This window comes from Salmo salar, chromosome ssa24 (genome assembly GCF_905237065.1).
Source record: "Salmo salar chromosome ssa24, Ssal_v3.1, whole genome shotgun sequence".
NCBI lineage: Eukaryota > Metazoa > Chordata > Actinopteri > Salmoniformes > Salmonidae > Salmo > Salmo salar.
The window spans coordinates 27,296,073-27,315,061 of NC_059465.1; the positions used below are offsets into that span (position 1 = coordinate 27,296,073).

At 41.9% G+C, this 18,989-nt stretch overlaps 1 protein-coding gene across 2 annotated transcripts; it reads left to right on the top strand.

Annotated features, from left to right (window-relative positions):
• Nucleotides 1–2,124: 2,124 nt before the first annotated feature.
• LOC106585393 (zinc finger protein 462) lies at nt 2,125–18,927 on the top strand. Of its 2 annotated transcripts, none has more exons than XM_014171542.2 (11): nt 2,125–2,454; nt 8,314–8,382; nt 8,609–14,664; nt 14,817–15,097; nt 15,540–15,658; nt 15,860–16,012; nt 16,302–16,551; nt 16,820–16,956; nt 17,123–17,346; nt 17,713–18,340; nt 18,447–18,927. In XM_014171542.2, exons 2-11 carry the CDS (start codon nt 8,373–8,375, stop codon nt 18,572–18,574), a joined length of 7,986 nt encoding a protein of 2,661 aa, XP_014027017.1. In that variant the 5' UTR covers nt 2,125–2,454; nt 8,314–8,372; the 3' UTR covers nt 18,575–18,927. The 2 variants fall into 2 exon arrangements, with proteins under 2 accessions (XP_014027017.1, XP_014027018.1); XM_014171543.2 differs by having other exon boundaries at nt 2,126–2,456; nt 14,820–15,097.
• Nucleotides 18,928–18,989: the final 62 nt, after the last annotated feature.

An 18,989-nucleotide genomic window follows, 5' to 3' on the forward strand; every position in this document is an offset into this window, starting at 1 on the left:
TTTTAATTAATTTGATTTTACTACAGATTGTTTTGGGGGGAACCCCACTCACACTAATTCTATTCATTTCAGTCACTCGGCCAATCTTGGCTCAATATAATGTCATTAGCGATTTTTAGGCATATGCTGGTGGCCACGTAAATTATAGGACGACTTGGGATACATAATCCACGACAGCACATCAGTGTCACAGGCTATTTTTCTAGGGTAGGCCTAATTAGCAGTCGCTAGCCGACAGCAGGTTTATACAAATCTCGGCTGTTGAAAACTAAATGTTAGTCGAAAAGAAATGTGAGATAACGTCTAGATGATTTTTATAGTGGAGATCAAGTTTATAAATTGCTTGGCTGGGCTGATGAGACAGTGGATTGCAGTCAGATGTAACATAGATCATAGATTTAGCCGATGGTAACTTGTGGAATAGACATCGGCTGGAATGCGGTTTTAACCAATCAGCATTCAGGATTAGACCCACCCATAGTATAAAGCTAGCTATGTTCAGTGAGTTACAAAGGACTAACACGACCCAAATGGTCTCAAGTGGAGATCGCAAAGAGCACTCCAAGATTGAATGATGATACCGAATAATGGTTTATTTCGTTTCATGTGTACTATGGCAGCTAAACGCTGAATTACAGTAACACAAACAATATATTGTACTGTTCAAAAGTTTGGGGTCACTTAGAAATGTCCTTGATTATGAAAGAAAAGCACATTTTTTGTCCATTAAAATAACATCAAATTGCCCAGAAATACAGTGTAGATATTGTTAATTTTGTAAATGACTATTGTAGCTAGAAACAGCTGATTTTCTATGGAATATCTACATAGGCGTACAGAGGCCCATTATCAGCAACCATCACTCCTGTGTTCCAATGGCAAGTTGTGTTAGCTAATCCAAGTTTATCATTTTAAAAGTCTAATTGACCATTAGAAACTCCTTTTGCAATTATGTTAGCACAGCTGAAAATGGTTGTGCTGATTAAAGAAGCAATAAAACTGGCCTTCTGTAGACTAGTTGAGTATCTGGAGCATCAGCATTTGTGGGTTTGATTAGAGGCTCAAAATAGCCAGAAACAAATAACTTTCTTCTGAAACTCGTCAGTCTATTCTTGTTCTGAGAAATGAAGGCTATTCCATTCGAGAAATTGCCTTTCTTGCTGGCTAGCCAACTATGGCTAACACAGTCATGTCAAATCAAATAAAATGTTGTTGGTCGCATACACATATTTAGCAGATGTTATTGCAGGTGTAGCGAAATGCTTGTGTTCCTATCTCCAACAGTGCAGTAGAATGTGTCTGCAGATAGAATAATATCAAAGTAGCGTCATTTGCATTTAATCTGTAATTTAGTGACATTTATTTGGATATAAATGCTACTGTAAAATGAGAAAATGTCATGCATTTTTTTATGTTTATGTTGTTCATAGTTCGGTTGATAGCTACAATATTACTGCCTACATTTAATATAATATTTGTTTAGTGGTGGTGGGGGAGGAAGGGTAGAATCGAGTGGACTTGGGCCATTGCTGCGCCGATTCTGGCCCTAAAATGGCAGCTTTGGCTCAGTTCAGTTTGCCAGATCTGGGCCTAGTCTGTACCGTCATTGATTTCGGACTCTGGCTGCCAGACCATGGCCAGAAGTTTTAGATCTGGCATGCCAGAATCAGGCCAGATGTGGGCTAGACCTTTGTGCTACCTGGGATGGTGCAGTTGGTGAGAAGCAACTGCAGCTACGTGAAGGTGACTTCATCAAAAACTGCATGACCTTTGATCAAATGATTTCAGTAAAGTTCATGTAGTTGACGTGTTGGAAAATTTTTATCATCATAATGCAACACACTTTGAAAGGCTGTGAATAATGATGGTCAACAACTTGACAAAAGTGATCCACTCCAATGCGCCCAATGAGAAGTTTCCTTAATTGTTAATTTTCTCAAAATCTAAAGACACAACCTAGATTTGAGAAAATGTTTTAAGTAGTTGAACATATTCTCCAACCAAGTGAAAGTGGCAAACTGACACGTTTTTATTTTCGTCAAAAAAACTTTATTTCGAAGGTGTGTCTTTAATTTTGACGGCATGCGCAAGATACCGTTTTTACGCATGCGCTTAGCTAGACAACGTCGCCATGACATCGCTTACAAGCGTTATCGGGGATTTCTATTGGAGAAGCAGTTTCTGCCCATCTTCATGATTGTACTGTCTTTGGCTTCATCGTTGACTGACAGATTTATTTGCATTGCACGCCACCCCCTGGCACTATCTTGACTGCTAAGTTGTTTTGTTTGTAGCCCCTCGACCCCGGCGTTGCTGGTTCGTTGGTTTGCAGACGGAAGAAGACACATGAGGTTGTTGTAGGAGCGGGAAAAAATGGCGACGAACATCGACTACAGAGCTAACACATTGAGGAATCGAAATATAGCCTGAGTCTCACCGATTCTCTGTGGAAACGTGTGAGTAGGCTATTCAATCTATTCCATTAACGTCTTGGTAAATGTTCATTGCGGGCCACGTTTTGTAGGTGTTTGCTTCGTAACATTTTTCATATTTCTGAACTGGATCAATAGAAAGGCAAAGGGGGTTCCGATTCCACTCCCCTTGCAATTTTAGTTCCTGTTCGACAAGTGACAGAGTTGGGACCGAAATGGTGTAAACTTGATTGTTCACAAGTTTGATTCTAATAACAAATGCAGCAAGTGTTATTTGGTAAATCTGTGCAGTTATCAGAGTTTGTAATATGTTATCAGGGGTTGCATTTAAGATAATCTAGATATATTATGTCAATGCAGCCAGAGAACTCAGTTTAAGCTTTGGCTACCTAGCTAATACTGTTGTGTTAAAGCAAATTACTCATTCTAGTATAAGGCTGCAAATGTCCAAATATTCTAGTTCACAATTTCACAAGAGGTGTTGTCTCGCATGTGACGGATTGTGTGCTGAAGTCTCCTAATCCTTTGATCTGTTGCTGGGTTGAGGATTTCAACGGAAAGATCAACTGACATTTTGTGGTTAATCATTTTCTGGTCCTCTTCGATCTGAGGACCAGGCTTATAAACATGCAACGTCTGAAGACACACAGTGTGGCCACTTAGGTGTGATTGCAAAGCAGTACACAACTCTGGATTTCTTACATACTCATATAATTTGATTTATTCTGTTCGCTCTAGCCCTTAAAGACTTTAGCTATTAACGCGAAACCAATTTACAAATGTGCAGACTGCCCAAAATATTGTTGATGGCATGAATACTTTTTGAACTACAACAAAATGTAAATGATTCCCAATACATTTCAATGGCAATAAAAGTGCCATAGATTTACATCGGAACATTTAGGAAATTTGGGTGTATCTCCTCCACCATTTAAACTATCAACGTTGAGATGTTCAAACTGACCCAATATAGATTGGTTGCGTCGAGAATGTTGATAACATTTATTAATGTGTAATGTTTGTAGTTCAAAAAGTATAAACGTAGGCTTGAATGGGAAGTATTTGGATTTGCCAAATACACCATTTCAGCTATCAATGCCAAACTAACATTGAGATGTTCAGACTGACCCAACTAAATCATAAACTTTTATCAACTATAACTATACAAATGTGCATACATTAGCATAAAATAACCCACCAACAGTAATTATTGAACTGTTCAATCTAAAGATGCCAAACCAACTTTCTCAGGTTCAGGCTATGTTCATTTGCATATTAGAACAAATGCCAATTCTAACCCAATAAGCTAAAAACACGAAACCAACTTTCAAATGTGCAGACAGCCCCAACTTAAATTGTTTAAGAAATTATTTTTGATAGCATCCATACTTTTAGTACTAGAACAATATTTAAATGCTCTCCCAATAAATTGCAATGGCAATAAAAGGGCCATAGACTTACCTGGGGAACATTTTGGCACGCATCTCCACTTACACGTTTAAGCTATCAACACCAAACCAACATTGAGATGTTCAGACTGACCCAAATTAGATTGCTTGCATTCAGATTCTTTATACTATTTATACCTTTTAACTATAACTGTTTTTTTGCTAAAATTAACATTGGTTTGAAATATACCTTGACTAAACCACTCGCGTCGCGAGCAAAATAAATTTAGAAATCTGTTATTCAATTATTGCACCCACACTGCTCGCGAACGTCTGCGTTGCCAAGGGCTAAAATAGAAGTCCTTTCTATTTATGACGTAGATCGCGCTGCAAGTCCTGCCTCTCCCATCTCCTCATTGGTTTATTGAAGCAGGTACCCACGTGCCATCTCCTTATTGGTTATAGTGGGTGATTGAAAGACGAACTGTGTTGCCGGTCGTCGTGGTAATACTATGAAAGTTTAGATGCCAATCACCATATAAGTTCAAAGATGAAATATGCCTGGAAGGAGGAGAGATGACTACAAACGATTCGGTTGGCCGTTTTATGTGTGGATTAATTGTCGGAGTAGAGGACCTTGTGCATTTCAGGTAAAAGAATAACTCAAGGTTTATATCCCAGGACAAATTAGCTAGCAACAACAAGGTAGCTAAATAGGACAAATTAGCTAGCTAATTTAATGCTTTTCGACCTGTCCCCAAATTAATGTCGATATTTTAACCTGCGTGTCGTGATCGCGTTTGGTGTAGGGGGACAAAATAAATGTATGTACGACGGCTCGCGCGCAGACGGTTTGGGTTCCGTGTTAGAATCACAGTAATACAGTGGTAGCTATTTAAAATGGTCCTGCTCCAATTAAGCTACAAGAACAACTTTAAAACATTCAGGCTATCCTAACTTCAAATTCTTTTAGGTCTTTATCAACTATATTCATTTAGCATAAAATAACTCACCAACAGTTACCTTTGAACTGTTCAAGCTAGAGACACCAAATCAACTTTATTATGTTCATGCTATCCTATCAATCAATCAATCAATCGACCCTTCACAAACTAGCATGCACACCATATTTTCTTCAGGAAATTTACTTTTCTAGTTAGTTATTATTCCTCGCTCTAGAGCTTAAACGATTTAAGCTATATACACACGAAACCAGCTTTCAAATGTGCAGACATTCCTAACTTAGATTGCTTGAGAATCTTTTTATAGTATTTATATACTGCTCAAAAAAATAAAGGGAACACTTAAACAACACAATGTAACTCCAAGTCAATCACACTTCTGTGAAATCAAACTGTCCACTTAGGAAGCAACACTGATTGACAATAAATTTCACATGCTGTTGTGCAAATGGAATAGACAACAGGTGGAAATTACAGGCAATAAGCAAGACACCCCCAATAAAGGAGTGGTTCAGCAGGTGGTGACCACCGACCACTTCTCAGTTCCTATGCTTCCTGGCTGATGTTTTGGTCACTTTTGAATGCTGGCGGTGCTTTCACTCTAGTGGTAGCATGAAACGGAGTCTACAACCCACACAAGTGGCTCAGGTAGTGCAGCTCATCCAGGATGGCACATCAATGCGAGCTGTGGCAAGAAGGTTTGCTGTGTCTGTCAGCGTAGTCTCCAGAGCATGGAGGCGCTACCAGGAGACAGGCCAGTACATCAGGAGACGTGGAGGAGGTCGTAGGAGGGCAACAACCCAGCAGCAGGACCGCTACCTCCGCCTTTGTGCAAGGAGGAGCAGGAGGAGCACTGCCAGAGCCCTGCAAAATGACCTCCAGCAGGCCACAAATGTGCATGTGTCTGCTCAAACGGTCAGAAACAGACTCCATGAGGGTGGTATGAGGGCCTGACGTCCACAGGTGGGGGTTGTGCTTACAGCCCAACACCGTGCAGGACGTTTGGCATTTGCCAGAGAACACCAAGATTGGCAAATTCGCCACTGGCGCCCTGTGCTCTTCACAGATGAAAGCAGGTTCACACTGAGCACATGTGACAGACGTGACAGAGTCTGGAGACGCCGTGGAGAACGTTCTGATGCCTGCAACATCCTCCAGCATGACCGGTTTGGCGGTGGGTCAGTCATGGTGTGGGGTGGCATTTCTTTGGGGGCCGCACAGCCCTCCATGTGCTCGCCAGAGGTAGCCTGACTGCCATTAGGTACCGAGATGAGATCCTCAGACCCCTTGTGAGACCATATGCTGGTGCGGTTGGCCCTGGGTTCCTCCTAATGCAAGACAATGCTAGACCTCATGTGGCTGGAGTGTGTCAGCAGTTCCTGCAAGAGGAAGGCATTGATGCTATGGACTGGCCCGCCCGTTCCCCAGACCTGAATCCAATTGAGCACATCTGGGACATCATGTCTCGCTCCATCCACCAACGCCACATTGCACCACAGACTGTCCAGGAGTTGGCGGATGCTTTAGTCCAGGTCTGGGAGGAGATCCCTCAGGAGACCATCCGCCACCTCATCAGGAGCATGCCCAGGCGTTGTAGGGAGGTCATACAGGCACGTGGAGGCCACACACTACTGAGCCTCATTTTGACTTGTTTTAAGGACATTACATCAAAGTTGGATCAGCCTGTAGTGTGGTTTTCCACTTTAAGTTTGAGTGTGACTCTAAATCCAGACCTCCATGGGTTGATAAATTGGATTTCCATTGATTATTTTTGTGTGATTTTGTTGTCAGCACATTCAACTATGTAAAGAAAAAAGTATTTAATAAGATTATTTCTTTCATTCAGATCTAGGATGTGTTGTTTAAGTGTTCCCTTTATTTTTTTGAGCAGTGTACTTTTTATACTACAACCATATTTGCATAAAACTAAATGCTAGTCAATAGCCATAGACTTAAATGGTAAAAAAATGGAGACTCATCTCCTCTTTCACTGTTTAAGCTATCAACACTAAACCAATGTTGAGATGTTCAGACTACTTGCATTTAGATTTTTGATACTATTTATACTTTTTGAACCATAACCATTTCAAATGTGTATAAATTAACATGGATTTGAATGAGAACCATAGGAATACAGAGGTAGCTATTCAGAAAGGTTCCTGCTCCTTGGCCAATTAAGCTACAAGACTAACTTTAACACATTCAAATCCTTTAAAACCTTTATCAACTACAACTATATAAATTAACAAAATAACTCACCAACAGTAACTCTTGAACCGTTCGCGCTATAGGTAGCAAACCTTTTTTCACATGTTCAGGCTATCCTATCTGACCACACAACTACTCACCACACAACTACTGACCACACAACTACTAACCACTCCCACACATCTACTGACGACAGCTACAAACACCACCCCAATGTTGACATGTGCAGACTGGCTCAGCGTAGATGGCTTCTACACAGATTTTTGCTATCATTCCTACTTCATAAACTGGAAAGTTTGTTGTATCGCCATTCATTTAAATGGCGGAATGCAGGCCTCAACATTAAAAATTAAAATCACTGACACAACTTTCAGAATGTTTCAACTAAAACATTTTAAGAGCTTAAAACACATTATATGGCTTATTGATTATATTGTACTCACTCTAGCCTACTATACTAGGCCACAGTAACCCACTATAATAACTCCACACCTACAAACCTCAAAATAGGTCATAACTAACACACAGCCTTTGAAAACATACTACTGCTGTCACTCACTACTATTTCACAACCATAAATACTTCAAGACCAGCAAGCACACCACATTTACTTCAGTAAATGTCCTTTTCTTATTTTGTGTTTGTTTATGAATGCATGGACTCAATTATAGCTGGTTGGATGAATGTATGCCCATGGTAAAATATCATGGCCTAGGCTATGTAGTGTGTTTTGCCTACATTACACTTGCCTTTCTGGAGTCACCTTATGTCTTGGTTGTTCAGAACTTAAAGTTAGGCTATTAAAATAGTTATATGCTTTTCCAAAAGGACATTCAGAGCTAGTCATCATAAGATGCAGTTGATTATGGTTATAATGACACCAATCTTGTGTGTTGATATGCTAAAAGTCACTACTTTTTCAGTAATGAGAATGTGATATTGTGCACAGAGACAGAACTATAAGAATATCACTAGCAAACCATACGTTTTAAGTCTCGACCTATGACAACTTGTTTAGCAACACTTTTCAGTGTGACTAACTGTACTTACAATTGATTAAATGTATACATGACAGTGAACTTGTGGGACTTGCTGCAAAAAATGTTATCTTCAGATCAGCTATAGGCCTAAATCCTATTCAGATAAATCACACCTATTGTCTTATTCAGTTATTTAGCCAAAGTCATTTGGATCGGTTGTAGAGTCGCTCAGTTGTGGAGAAGTTGGTAAATGTCTCTCCTTTTATCAGTATGTTTGCATTTTGGATGTTTAGTCTGGTTTTGCTAGTGTGTTATGTCATCAAATTATTATGCTCCCCCATAGGTTTCTCTCCCGTTTGTCAGTAAAGTTCTGGGATCAAGAAACTCGCAGAGCCAGGGGAGATGGAGGAAGGTTTGACTTGTTGTTCTTCTAATTTTTGACTTGTATACTCTATAAAAAAAATCTGCCAACCCCATAATACAAGTTGTTAACAGTAGAATGGTGAACTCTATCACCTGCCTTTTTAGGTGCTTGGTTAGTCTGGTAATACTTAGATACATAGCACATGTAATAATTAATATCTGATACATGTATTATTCTGCAGTTGTATAGATTAAGCACTTTTATGCACCCACAGATTCCGGGCACCTCGACAAGTCTGATCAAATGACCCACGGTCAACCAGCCTCTCAACAATCCATGTCTCCAAGTCAGTCATTCCAGTGTAACCATTGTGTCCTCCTATTCAAATCAAAATATTTCCTCCTTGAACACATGAAGAAGGTGCATGGCGTTGATGTGGATCCTTCACAAAATGATGGGAGTTGTAATCCCTCAGAGAGTTCCACACAACCTCACAGTAGCACTCTCTACAACAATTCAGAGGAGAGTTTCTCTTGCCGGCATTGTATGTTTACATCTTCCAGTTGGCCTGTTATTGTCAAACATGAAAGAACAAATCACGAGGTTTCGGTAAAGGGTCCTGGTAAGGGCAGGACCCTGAAAACACAGAAATGGTATTTAAGGGGCAAGCTGCTTAATGCCAAAGTGCCACTGCCAGGGAAGAAGAACCAACACAATGTGTCGAGACTCCAATGCAAACAAGGGGAAGTGGGGAGATTGAATTTCCTGAAATCCAAGTCTACCTCAAAAACCATAAACATTCCTAGCTCTAGTCTATTGCTGGAGAACCTGCAAGCTCAAGTGGGATCCTCAGGAAATATTTCCAAATTCAAAATTGCACATGGGTCATCTTTAAATTCCTCACAACTGAAGTTGCCCAACCTCTCAAGGCCATCACGTGCGCATGATGTGACCCTCATGTCACATGCGCCTTTCTTTAGCTATGACCAAGAAGGTGGTAAAGGTGTCTCTAAAGTAACTGAAGAGAGATCTCATACAGAAAATGAACAGAAGGGCTCTCACTGCTGCTCACTCTGCAACTTTTCTGCAACTTGGCTAGAAGATCTTCACACTCACCAGCGAAGTGAGCACAGTTACCTTTTTTACAGCATGGGGCTAAGTCTGCTGGACGGAACAGCGACAGAACAGCGGGATCCCAAACCTGAAACGTATAATGAAATGTCACTAACAGAGCCATTGGCTAATGCCACCAAGAAGAGGATGCATGATGACACCGCTTTGAGTCCTGCTAAGAAAAAGATCAAAACAAGCCCTGAAAGTACAGTCATCCAAAGCAAGCTGTCAGGGGGCACTGCTTTCACCTTTGAGGTTAGCGAGGATGAAGAGGAGGGGGATGCCTGGAGAACTGAACTAGATGCCTCAGGAACTGAAAAAGATGAGCACAATCAATTGGAAAATAGAAAAAGCAGGGACAAACACAAAATACTTTATCGTTGCAAACATTGTGACTACAGTCACAAGTCATCTCGCAGTTTGAGCACCCATTACCAGAGAATGCACCCTTACATCAGGTATGACTTTCAGTACATCATTAATCCAGATGATTGGACTGCCACCTTCCGTTGCTTGGAGTGTCCTGTTGAGTTTGCCACCCCTGATGACCTCAAGAAGCACTATAGGGATCATCACCCAGAAGCTCCAGATGTGTTCATGATGCGATCAGATCAGCTTGATTTGGTGTACAAGTGCTTTGCCTGCCCATTCACCATTTCTAATGGCAAATACTTGAAACCCCATTACAAAAACAAACATCCAAAACTGAAAATGAGCAGTCCTTTAATGTACTGCAGTTTTACTGCCAAGCCTTCTAAAGACGAACCCTCTAAATCACATTTAGGGCAAACTTCCAGCCTAAAGAATGCAGAGGTTGTCTCTCCTGAGAGGTCTCTGTCCCCATGTAAAGAAACTGTTAACATCAACTCTACAACCCCAAAAGAATGTTCTGCTTCCATGGGAGTGGATGAGGAACTGTACCACTGCAAACATTGTGCCTTCAGCAATAAGTCAGTGGTTGTCGTGCTTGTCCACTACCAAAAAAGCCATCCGAAGGCAGGATTGAGAATTGACGACATAAAACAAGAAACTCTTGCCACTTCCAGGGAAGCTAAGGACGAAACACAGGTGTCTCCTCAAAATATGGTTTTGGAACCATTCAAACTCCCAGAAGTAAAGTCCCCCAACACGTCCCTCTTAAAACCCGATGTTGCACAGGACGATGTAGAGAACATGTTTTTCTGCCAGCATTGCAACTATGGCAACCTCACAGTGAGGGGGGTGTTGAATCACCAAAGGTCAAGACACAGTGATCTCAATGCTACTGTTGAACAGATCCATTTCCATACTGCGGAGGTTCATAGTCAAAGCAAAATGTCACAGGGCATAGGAATAGTCTCACATAGCACTCCCCTCCAAAAAGATTTAGCACAGGAACATGTTTTAAAGCCATTCAAACTCCCAGAAGTTAAGTCTCCTAACACATCCCCTCCCATATCCAATGTTTCGCAGGCAGATGATGAGAGTTTGCATTTCTGCCAGTTTTGTGGCTATTGCAACCCCACAGTGAGAGGTGTTATGAATCATCAGAAGTTGAGACACAGTACTCGTAAGTCAACTGCTGAACGGATCATGAAACATACTGCTGCGATTCGTAGCAACCCCAAACTGAGAGGGGTTTTGAATCATCAGAAGTTAAGACACAGTACTCGTAAGTCAGCTGCTAAACGGATCATGAAACATACTGCTGCGATTCGTAGCAACCCCAAATTGAGAGGGGTTTTGAATCATCAGAAGTTAAGACACAGTCATCGCAAGGTGACTGCCGATAAGGTCATCAAGCACACTGCTGAGGCTCATGGTCAAAGTGAAAAGCTTCAGTCTACTGGATTTGACTCATCAAACTCCTCTCTCAAATCCACTGTTGAGAACGAGATGGCTGACTTGTTTTTTTGCCAGTACTGCAACTATGGCAACCCCAGAGTTATAGGGGTTTTGAATCATCAGAAATTAAGACATCGTTGTCTTCAGACATCAACTAGTCAGATCCTTCAATATACATCTGAGCTTCGTAGTCAGAAAGATACATCTCAGTCTGCTGGATTTGACTCCTCTCTCTTCACATCTGATATTGGAAATGAGGCAGGTAACTTGTTTTTCTGCCAGTTTTGCAACTATGGGCATCCCTCAATGAGAGGAATTTTAAATCATCAAAAGAAAAGACACAGTGGACTCCAAACAACACCTGGCGACATCTTCAGGCATACTGCTGAGGTTGCAGGGCAAACCGAAAAATCCCAAAAGTCTAAGAGAGTCAACTTGACTAAGTCTTCTCACATCTTACCTCTTCCTCTTGTGACAGAAGAGGCTGTGTTATTCTGTCAGCTTTGCAACTATAGCAATCGAACCATGAGGGTGGTTGTGGAACATCAAAGGAAAAGACACCCAGATCTTAAAGCAACTGCTAAACAAATCCTTGAATATACTGCTATGATTTTGTCCCAAACTAGCAAATCGCCTAACTCATCTTTCTTAACATCTGATGTTGTCCAAGAAGAGTTAGATAAGTTCTTCTGCCAATATTGTGACTATAACAATCCCACAGTGAGGGGGATTTTTAATCATCAAAGTAAAATGCATTGTGATCTCGAAACAAACGCAGCGCAGATCTTAAGGCATACTGTTGTCGTCCGAGAGCAAACCAAAAAATCTCAGCCAAAAGCAGTGAACTCACCAAACTCTCCTCACCTCTTGTCTCATCCTCTTTTGAAGGACGAGGTTGAACACATGTTTTTCTGTCAGCTTTGCAACTATAGCAATCCAACGGTGATGGGGGTTTTGAATCATAAAAGGAAAAGACACCTTGATATGAAGCCAACTGCTAAGCAAATCCTTGAATATACTGCTACAGTTTTGGGCCAAATGAGCAAATCCCACCCAGTACGAAGAAACTCGCTTAACTCATCCCAAGAAGAAGAGAGGAAGTTGTTTTACTGCCAGCATTGTGACTATGACAATCCGACAGTTAGGGGAGTTTTGAATCATCAGAAATTAAGACATAGTGATCTGAAGACAACTGCGGATCAGGTTGTCAGGTATACTGCAATTGTTCCCGGCTCAAATAAAAAATCAACAATGCAACAGCCTACCATGTCCTCCATGAAAGCCTCACAATCTCGCAAGCAGAAAGCTGCACTGCTCAGGTCCTTAAAGTGCCGCAAATGCTCTTATACAACTCCCCATATATATCTTTTGAAAAGACATCTGAGGAATAACCACCAAGAGAGAGCCCCGATCACTACAATTATACATTGGGCTTACCAAGATGGCCATTTACAGGAAGGTTATCACTGTGAGTGGTGTGCTTGTTCACATACTGAAGCGAAGGGACTCCTCCGGCACTACCGGCAACGTCATCCAGATAAAAAAACTGGACTTGAATCCATCATCCTGAGGTTATATGCCGGCCCTAAGATTTCTCGATCTAAAAAAACAAAGCCTAACCCAGAACACAATGAAAAACCTGATCAGATTATCCTCAGTTTTGGGGATGTTCCAAAGACCACTCCATCTTTTCAGACCGGAGGAGGTGACACAAAAGTCTATCCATGCCGAGCGTGTCCCTTTAAGGCTACTTCCATGGGGGGTATAAGCAGCCACTACCGTGCAGTTCATCCATGGTCTGTCAAGGAAGATGGGTCTGTGTTAGATGTCATTAGTAGTAGGCAGACCCAAGAACCGGAGGTCCATGAACAGCTTGATGTTCATGAAACCTTGAGTTCAAGCGAGACATATAGGTGCCCTGTCTGTTCTGGAGAGTTCAACACCCTCCATGGTATGTCTACTCATTGTGGAAAGAAACATCCAGAATATGATACGAAAGTCCATGAACAGCTTGATGTTCATGAAACTTCAAAGCCAAGCCAGCGATATAGGTGCCCTGTCTGTTCCGGAGAGTTCAACAACCTCCATGGTATGTTAACTCATTGTGGTAAGAAACATCCGGAATATGATACATCAACTTATGAAAGCGAAACTGAAGCGGAACCTAGTACAAGTGAGGGGACTCTGGTATTCAAGTGTTCAATCTGTCCGTATGTGAACTCTCACGCTCATGGTGTTCTAACTCACTGCCAGATGAGGCATCCAGCTGTCAAAGCCAGAACTGAGAGACTTGAACAAGAAATTGTACACTTCACTGACCCAAATGAATGCCTGAAAGTCCGATCGGGTAAGCGGGTGGGATTGGCAGGCTTCAGGTGCAATATGTGTCCAGTCATCCATGCAAAATTCAAGAAGTTGAAGGCTCACTATGAGATGGATCACAAACGATCTGCCGCAAATATATTCAAACCGGCTTTGAAACAATCTGCTGCCATTAAAAAACAATTGCTCTCCAAATACAGAGGCTCCCAGACCTCAATTGCCCAGGCTGCCATTTTAAAAAATGGGAAATCCATCATAGTCAAGTGCCACCTTTGCAAGTACCTTTGCACCACTAAAAAGGGCCTTGCCTGTCATCTTCGCATTAACCACAGTACAGTGGCTCCAATTGAGGACAAAGAGTTTTCCTACAAGTGTGCACTGTGCTCGTATACAACTTCGATTTGTAAATACCTTGCAGCCCACTATAGGAGGCAACATGGCAATGCTGCTTTCACCAACCACTTTGTTCCAGCATTCAGACCTCACCGCATTCTTCCAAACTCACCGGACCATAAGGCTTCTTTGAGTCAGGAAACCAAATCACCTGGTGAGAAGATAAGCTGTTCTCGCTGTTTTTTCCAATGTCTTAGTGAAAAAGGCCTGGTCTCCCATTATGCGATTTGCCACCCAGGAGTCTCTCCCAGCAAGCACAAATCTAGCAAACTTAGCCCGAATAACACACTGCACTCTCCCCCCAAGCCTAGAAATCATCCCCAGCAACAGAAACCTGTATGCAAATTATTTGATCCACAATGCGAGAAAGGCAAAGCATTGCGTCCAGTTAAATGCAAGAAATGCGTGAAGTTATCTTTCAACTCAAATCTGCTGCTAAGTATCCACTACACCAATTTCCACAGCGAAGATTTCACACAAGACTTCACTATACTTTCAAAGTCTTCAGAGGATGGCACAGAGTTCTACAGATGTGGATACTGTAACCTCCAAATCCAGGGCAGTGCGGACCTCTGCTCCCATCTCGACCATCATAATGAGGAGTTTCAGAAGCTGGCAAATGGACAGAAGAGGAAACAACGCCTCAGTGACCCACCGCCAAAAACCAAGCCTGTTAAGGTAAGTGGCACATAATGCAATAAAGTGCAACCCTATGCGTTTGTGATTGTTTGACAGATGGTAGGACTGTGCAACATTGGAAAAGTAAATCTGTTTTTGCCCTTTATGTAGTCTGTGATCCTCAACCTTAATAACTTCTTTCTGTCTTTCAGCAGGAAAGACAAGAACTGCCCAAGGTCCTGACAGCAGATGAATCGGACAGTCATTGGATTGTGACACAGGTGGAATCTGTTACAACAGGGATGAGTCCACTGGTGTCCCCTTCCCCTGTCCCATCGACAACAGAACCAGAGGGGGGGTCAGTAGGAGAGGAGTGCAACCACTGCGGGCGAACTTTCATGTCTTTGAAAGGTTTACGCTCACATGAGCGGAGCCATGCAGCTACAGCAGCCCTCAAACGGCTGGACAATGTACCTCATCAACAGAAGCAGATGTGAGAGGAAGAGATTTCTATTGTATATTTAAGCAATAAGGCCCAAGGGGGTGTGATTTGATTTGATATATGGCCAATATACCACAGCTAAGGGCTGTTCTAAAGCACGACCCAACGCGGAGTGCCTGGATACGGCCCTTAGCTGTGGTATATTGGCCATATACCACAAACCCCTGAGGTACCTTATTGCTATTATAAACTGGTTACCAATGTAATTAGAGCAGTAAAAATATGTTTTGTTATTCTCGTGGTATACGGTCTGATATATCAGCATTCAGAGCTTGAACCACTGAGGGGAGTATTTATAGTATGTGATTGATTCCATCTTGTAATGTTACCTTAGGTACCACCATACAACATTCTTGTTTCTATATAAACCATGAAGATTTGCTTAACCATCTGGATAAATCAATTTGTGAAATGTCTGCTAATGACTCTTCAGGTTTGACCGCCATATTAGACATCGACCCGGGACCATCAGACCCTTCCACTGTGGGCTCTGTCGTTACAGAACTACCATCTTGAGCCTCTTGAAGAATCATCTGCTCAAAGTACATGGCGGTGAGGCAACCTTACTGCTACGGCACAGAGGCAACCTTACTGCTACGGCACACTGTCATTGTCACAACTTTTCAAAGGCTTAACATTTTTTTTATCTCTGTCAAAAGAATCTGATACTGTATGAAATGTTAATCGAAATGACAAAAGCTGTGGAAAACATCTTAAACCTGTTTGCTTTTTTAATCTGTCTTGCTGGAGTAGCTCAGTACCCATCCAAGAACCTCCCTTCATCTGTGACCGGTAGCGAGAACAAGGAGCACACCCTGAGGGCTTCTGAAGAGACCCAGAACCTGCCAGAACCTCAAGAAGGCAACCAAATGTCTGATGATTCTGAGGAATCAGACCTCACTGAAAGCAAGTGCTCCCTTTTACGTTCATTGTTTAGCATTTGAATTATTAAACTTCATGATTAGATTAGAACACTTCCTCTAAAATAAGCACATTTGTTATGCAGCATACAGACAAGACAATCAGTATAGCTATACAAAACCATATTTTTGAAAAATGCATAATGTCTTGTTATATACTCCTCAAGAGTATTTTGCTATTAGCACCTCCCCTAACTTTCTGTAAATCAGAGAAGTAATCTGTTGAGTGTCTGAATGTAATGTGGTACTAATATCCAGTGTATTTTCCGTTACAGAACCAGTATACTCGGAGCCCCCAGATGTCCAGAGGCAGCTCAACCACTACAGGCAGGTGGCTCAGGCCAAGGCCTCCAGCAGCCCTCCAAGCCCACAGACCACCAGGACCACTCAAGATGGCTTATTCGTCTGTGAGTTTTGTATCTTCACCTCAACACACATCAAGAGTATGCGTCGACACTACATAAATCGCCACAATGGGAAAAGGCTCGTGAGGTGCAAGGACTGCTCATTTTTCACAGGCTTCAGGTAATATATTATTTTCAGAAGAATCTGCTCAAATGCCAATGCTTGCCTTTGCTGTGTCATATTTGTTGTTTAGTATACATATTATTGCTATGTCTAAAGAATAGTGATTTAACAAGAAGCACCTGTGACACCTAGTATTGCTACATTAACTGACTCTTTAAATGACGTACAAATGCTTCTCGGTCTCAATTGTTGCCATCTATTAAGCCTCAGTGTGCCATATTGCCAAGTTTGTGATGACATTTTTTTCTCTGAATGCTTACAATAGGAAGAAGTTGGATATGCACATAGAGACGGCACATGCCAGTAGCCCAACAGAAGCTCCTAAGGAGCTACACTGCCCTCTCTGTCTTTACCACACCAAAAACAAAAACCGCATGATCGACCACATCGTCCTCCATCGTGGTAGGTGTTCTTGTGGTATTGTTCAAATAAATCCATGCTTTATACATCATGACACTCATTAGACACCTTTTGTGGCTGTCTACCATTTATTCTGTCTTATACTTGTCAGTATCATACCCAGACTTTACACTGCTGATCCTGGTTTGTTTCATTTTTTTTTAAACAGAGCAGCCAGTGGCCCCGATAGAGGTGCGTCGTCCGACGCTGTCGCGATATCTCAAGGGCATCGTGTTCCGCTGCCACAAGTGCACCTTCACCAGTTCCAGTGACAAGAAACTGCTACTGCACATGCTCAAGCACGACGATATCAAGCCCTACAAATGCAGACTGTGCTACTTCGACTGCACACAGCTGAGCGAGTTGGAGGCACACCTGTGCGATAAACACCAGGTTAGTGTTCTAGCTACACTCTCCTTATACCCCCTCAATCATGACTCCCATGCTAACTAGACTGTGGCTCTATCCAGAAACAGCTCCTAAGGCACAGAGGACTGCATAGGTTTAATCAATATTATTGTATATCCACCTTTTTCTCTAAAAGGTGGAATTACACTTGCAGTCCCAAGAGAGTGTGGTTCTTTTGAGAAATTAATAGCCCATCAAAGGTCACAACTAGTAAAATGGGTATTGTCACACATTATTTTGCTGATGTTAATTCTGACACACTATGTTGTATCAAGTCTTCTCTGTTGAGTCATTTGTCCTTCTGTATCTGATGTAAATATGTAATCTTCCTTGTGGTGTTCTCTCCGGGAGGTTGTGAGGAACCATGAGCTGGTGGGACAGGTCCATCTGGAGGAACTGGAAACAAGACTGAGCAGAGTCAACGAGGAGGGAGAACAATTCATGGACTGTGAGGAGACCCAAGGGCAACAAGATGAGGTGAACAAAAATGGCGATAACGAGGTGGCAGAGAACACAGCCCAGAACAGTGAATTCCATGATTTCAGTAATGACGAGAACCAAGAGGGACAATATAAGCAATCCCATGAGAAGCTAGAGAATGAGGACAAGGAGAAGGTAGAGGAACATTTAATGGACTGTGAGGAGGAGAACCAAGAACCTGGAGAGATGGACATAGAAGAACAAAACAACCAATATCATGAGATGCCAGTGCTTAAAGATGAAGCCTGCAACTATCACAAGATGCCAGTGCTTGAAAATGAAGAGGGCAAAGAGGAAACACACAGTAATCATGGGGTGAGACAGGAAAATGAGGAGGAGGCAGTGAAGACTGACCGTCTAAAACCTGAGTGCAATAAAAAACCGGAGCAAGGGTCTGAACAGGATGAAAAATATGAAGAAAACCCCAAGAGTGGCGAGAAGCAAGATCACGAGGTGGAGGAAAACAACAAGGAAAATGGCAACATATCTTCACCAAAAGGTAAGTCAATTTTGACATGAAACTATTGACATCCAATTAATCAAACTGTTTCTGGTTCCCTGTCAGATGTTTAACTCTCCTTCTTATTCTGTTATCATTCCTGTAGATGCCTCCACTATCCTGAGGATAATAACGGTGACCAGAAATGAGAAAGCACTTTCCTGCGAGCTCTGTGGCCGAACTCTTATGAACAGCACTGACCTGGAACGGCATGTGATGCGCCATGGCTTGTAACTCTGTGTCGGTGCAGCTGATGAGGATGTATTGACACTGAGGGTGTTGCTGCTTAGAAATGGGAGACATGTCATAACAGGGCTGCTTTTAACAGCAAGCTGAATTTGTGAAGTTCAATTGAATGTTATGTTTTATTGTCACTTGTTGCATACTGTTTCCACCTGTAACTAACTATTCTTGACTGGAGACATTGCAGCTATTGTTGTAAAGGACAGTCTTTCATTATTGTATATTATGTCATGCCAGAATGACTGTTCACATTTCCAACATATTGGCTGTTTTGATGCTTTGTAAATATGTTGATCTTGTTGTCTTTTAACATTTCTGTAATAAATGACTTTATCCTAGAACTATTCTATTTCCTAGATATTTCATTTGTGAAAACGCTTTTCCTCGTTTTAGGATATGAACTGTT

Bases quoted from the DNA above. Each gene is read 5' to 3' on its own strand.
- LOC106585393 (XM_014171542.2), top strand. The intron at 15,659-15,859 runs GTGAGGCAACCT...TTGCTGGAGTAG, and splicing joins TCTGCTCAAAGTACATGGCG to CTCAGTACCCATCCAAGAAC. The intron at 17,347-17,712 runs GTTAGTGTTCTA...TCTCTCCGGGAG, and splicing joins ACCTGTGCGATAAACACCAG to GTTGTGAGGAACCATGAGCT.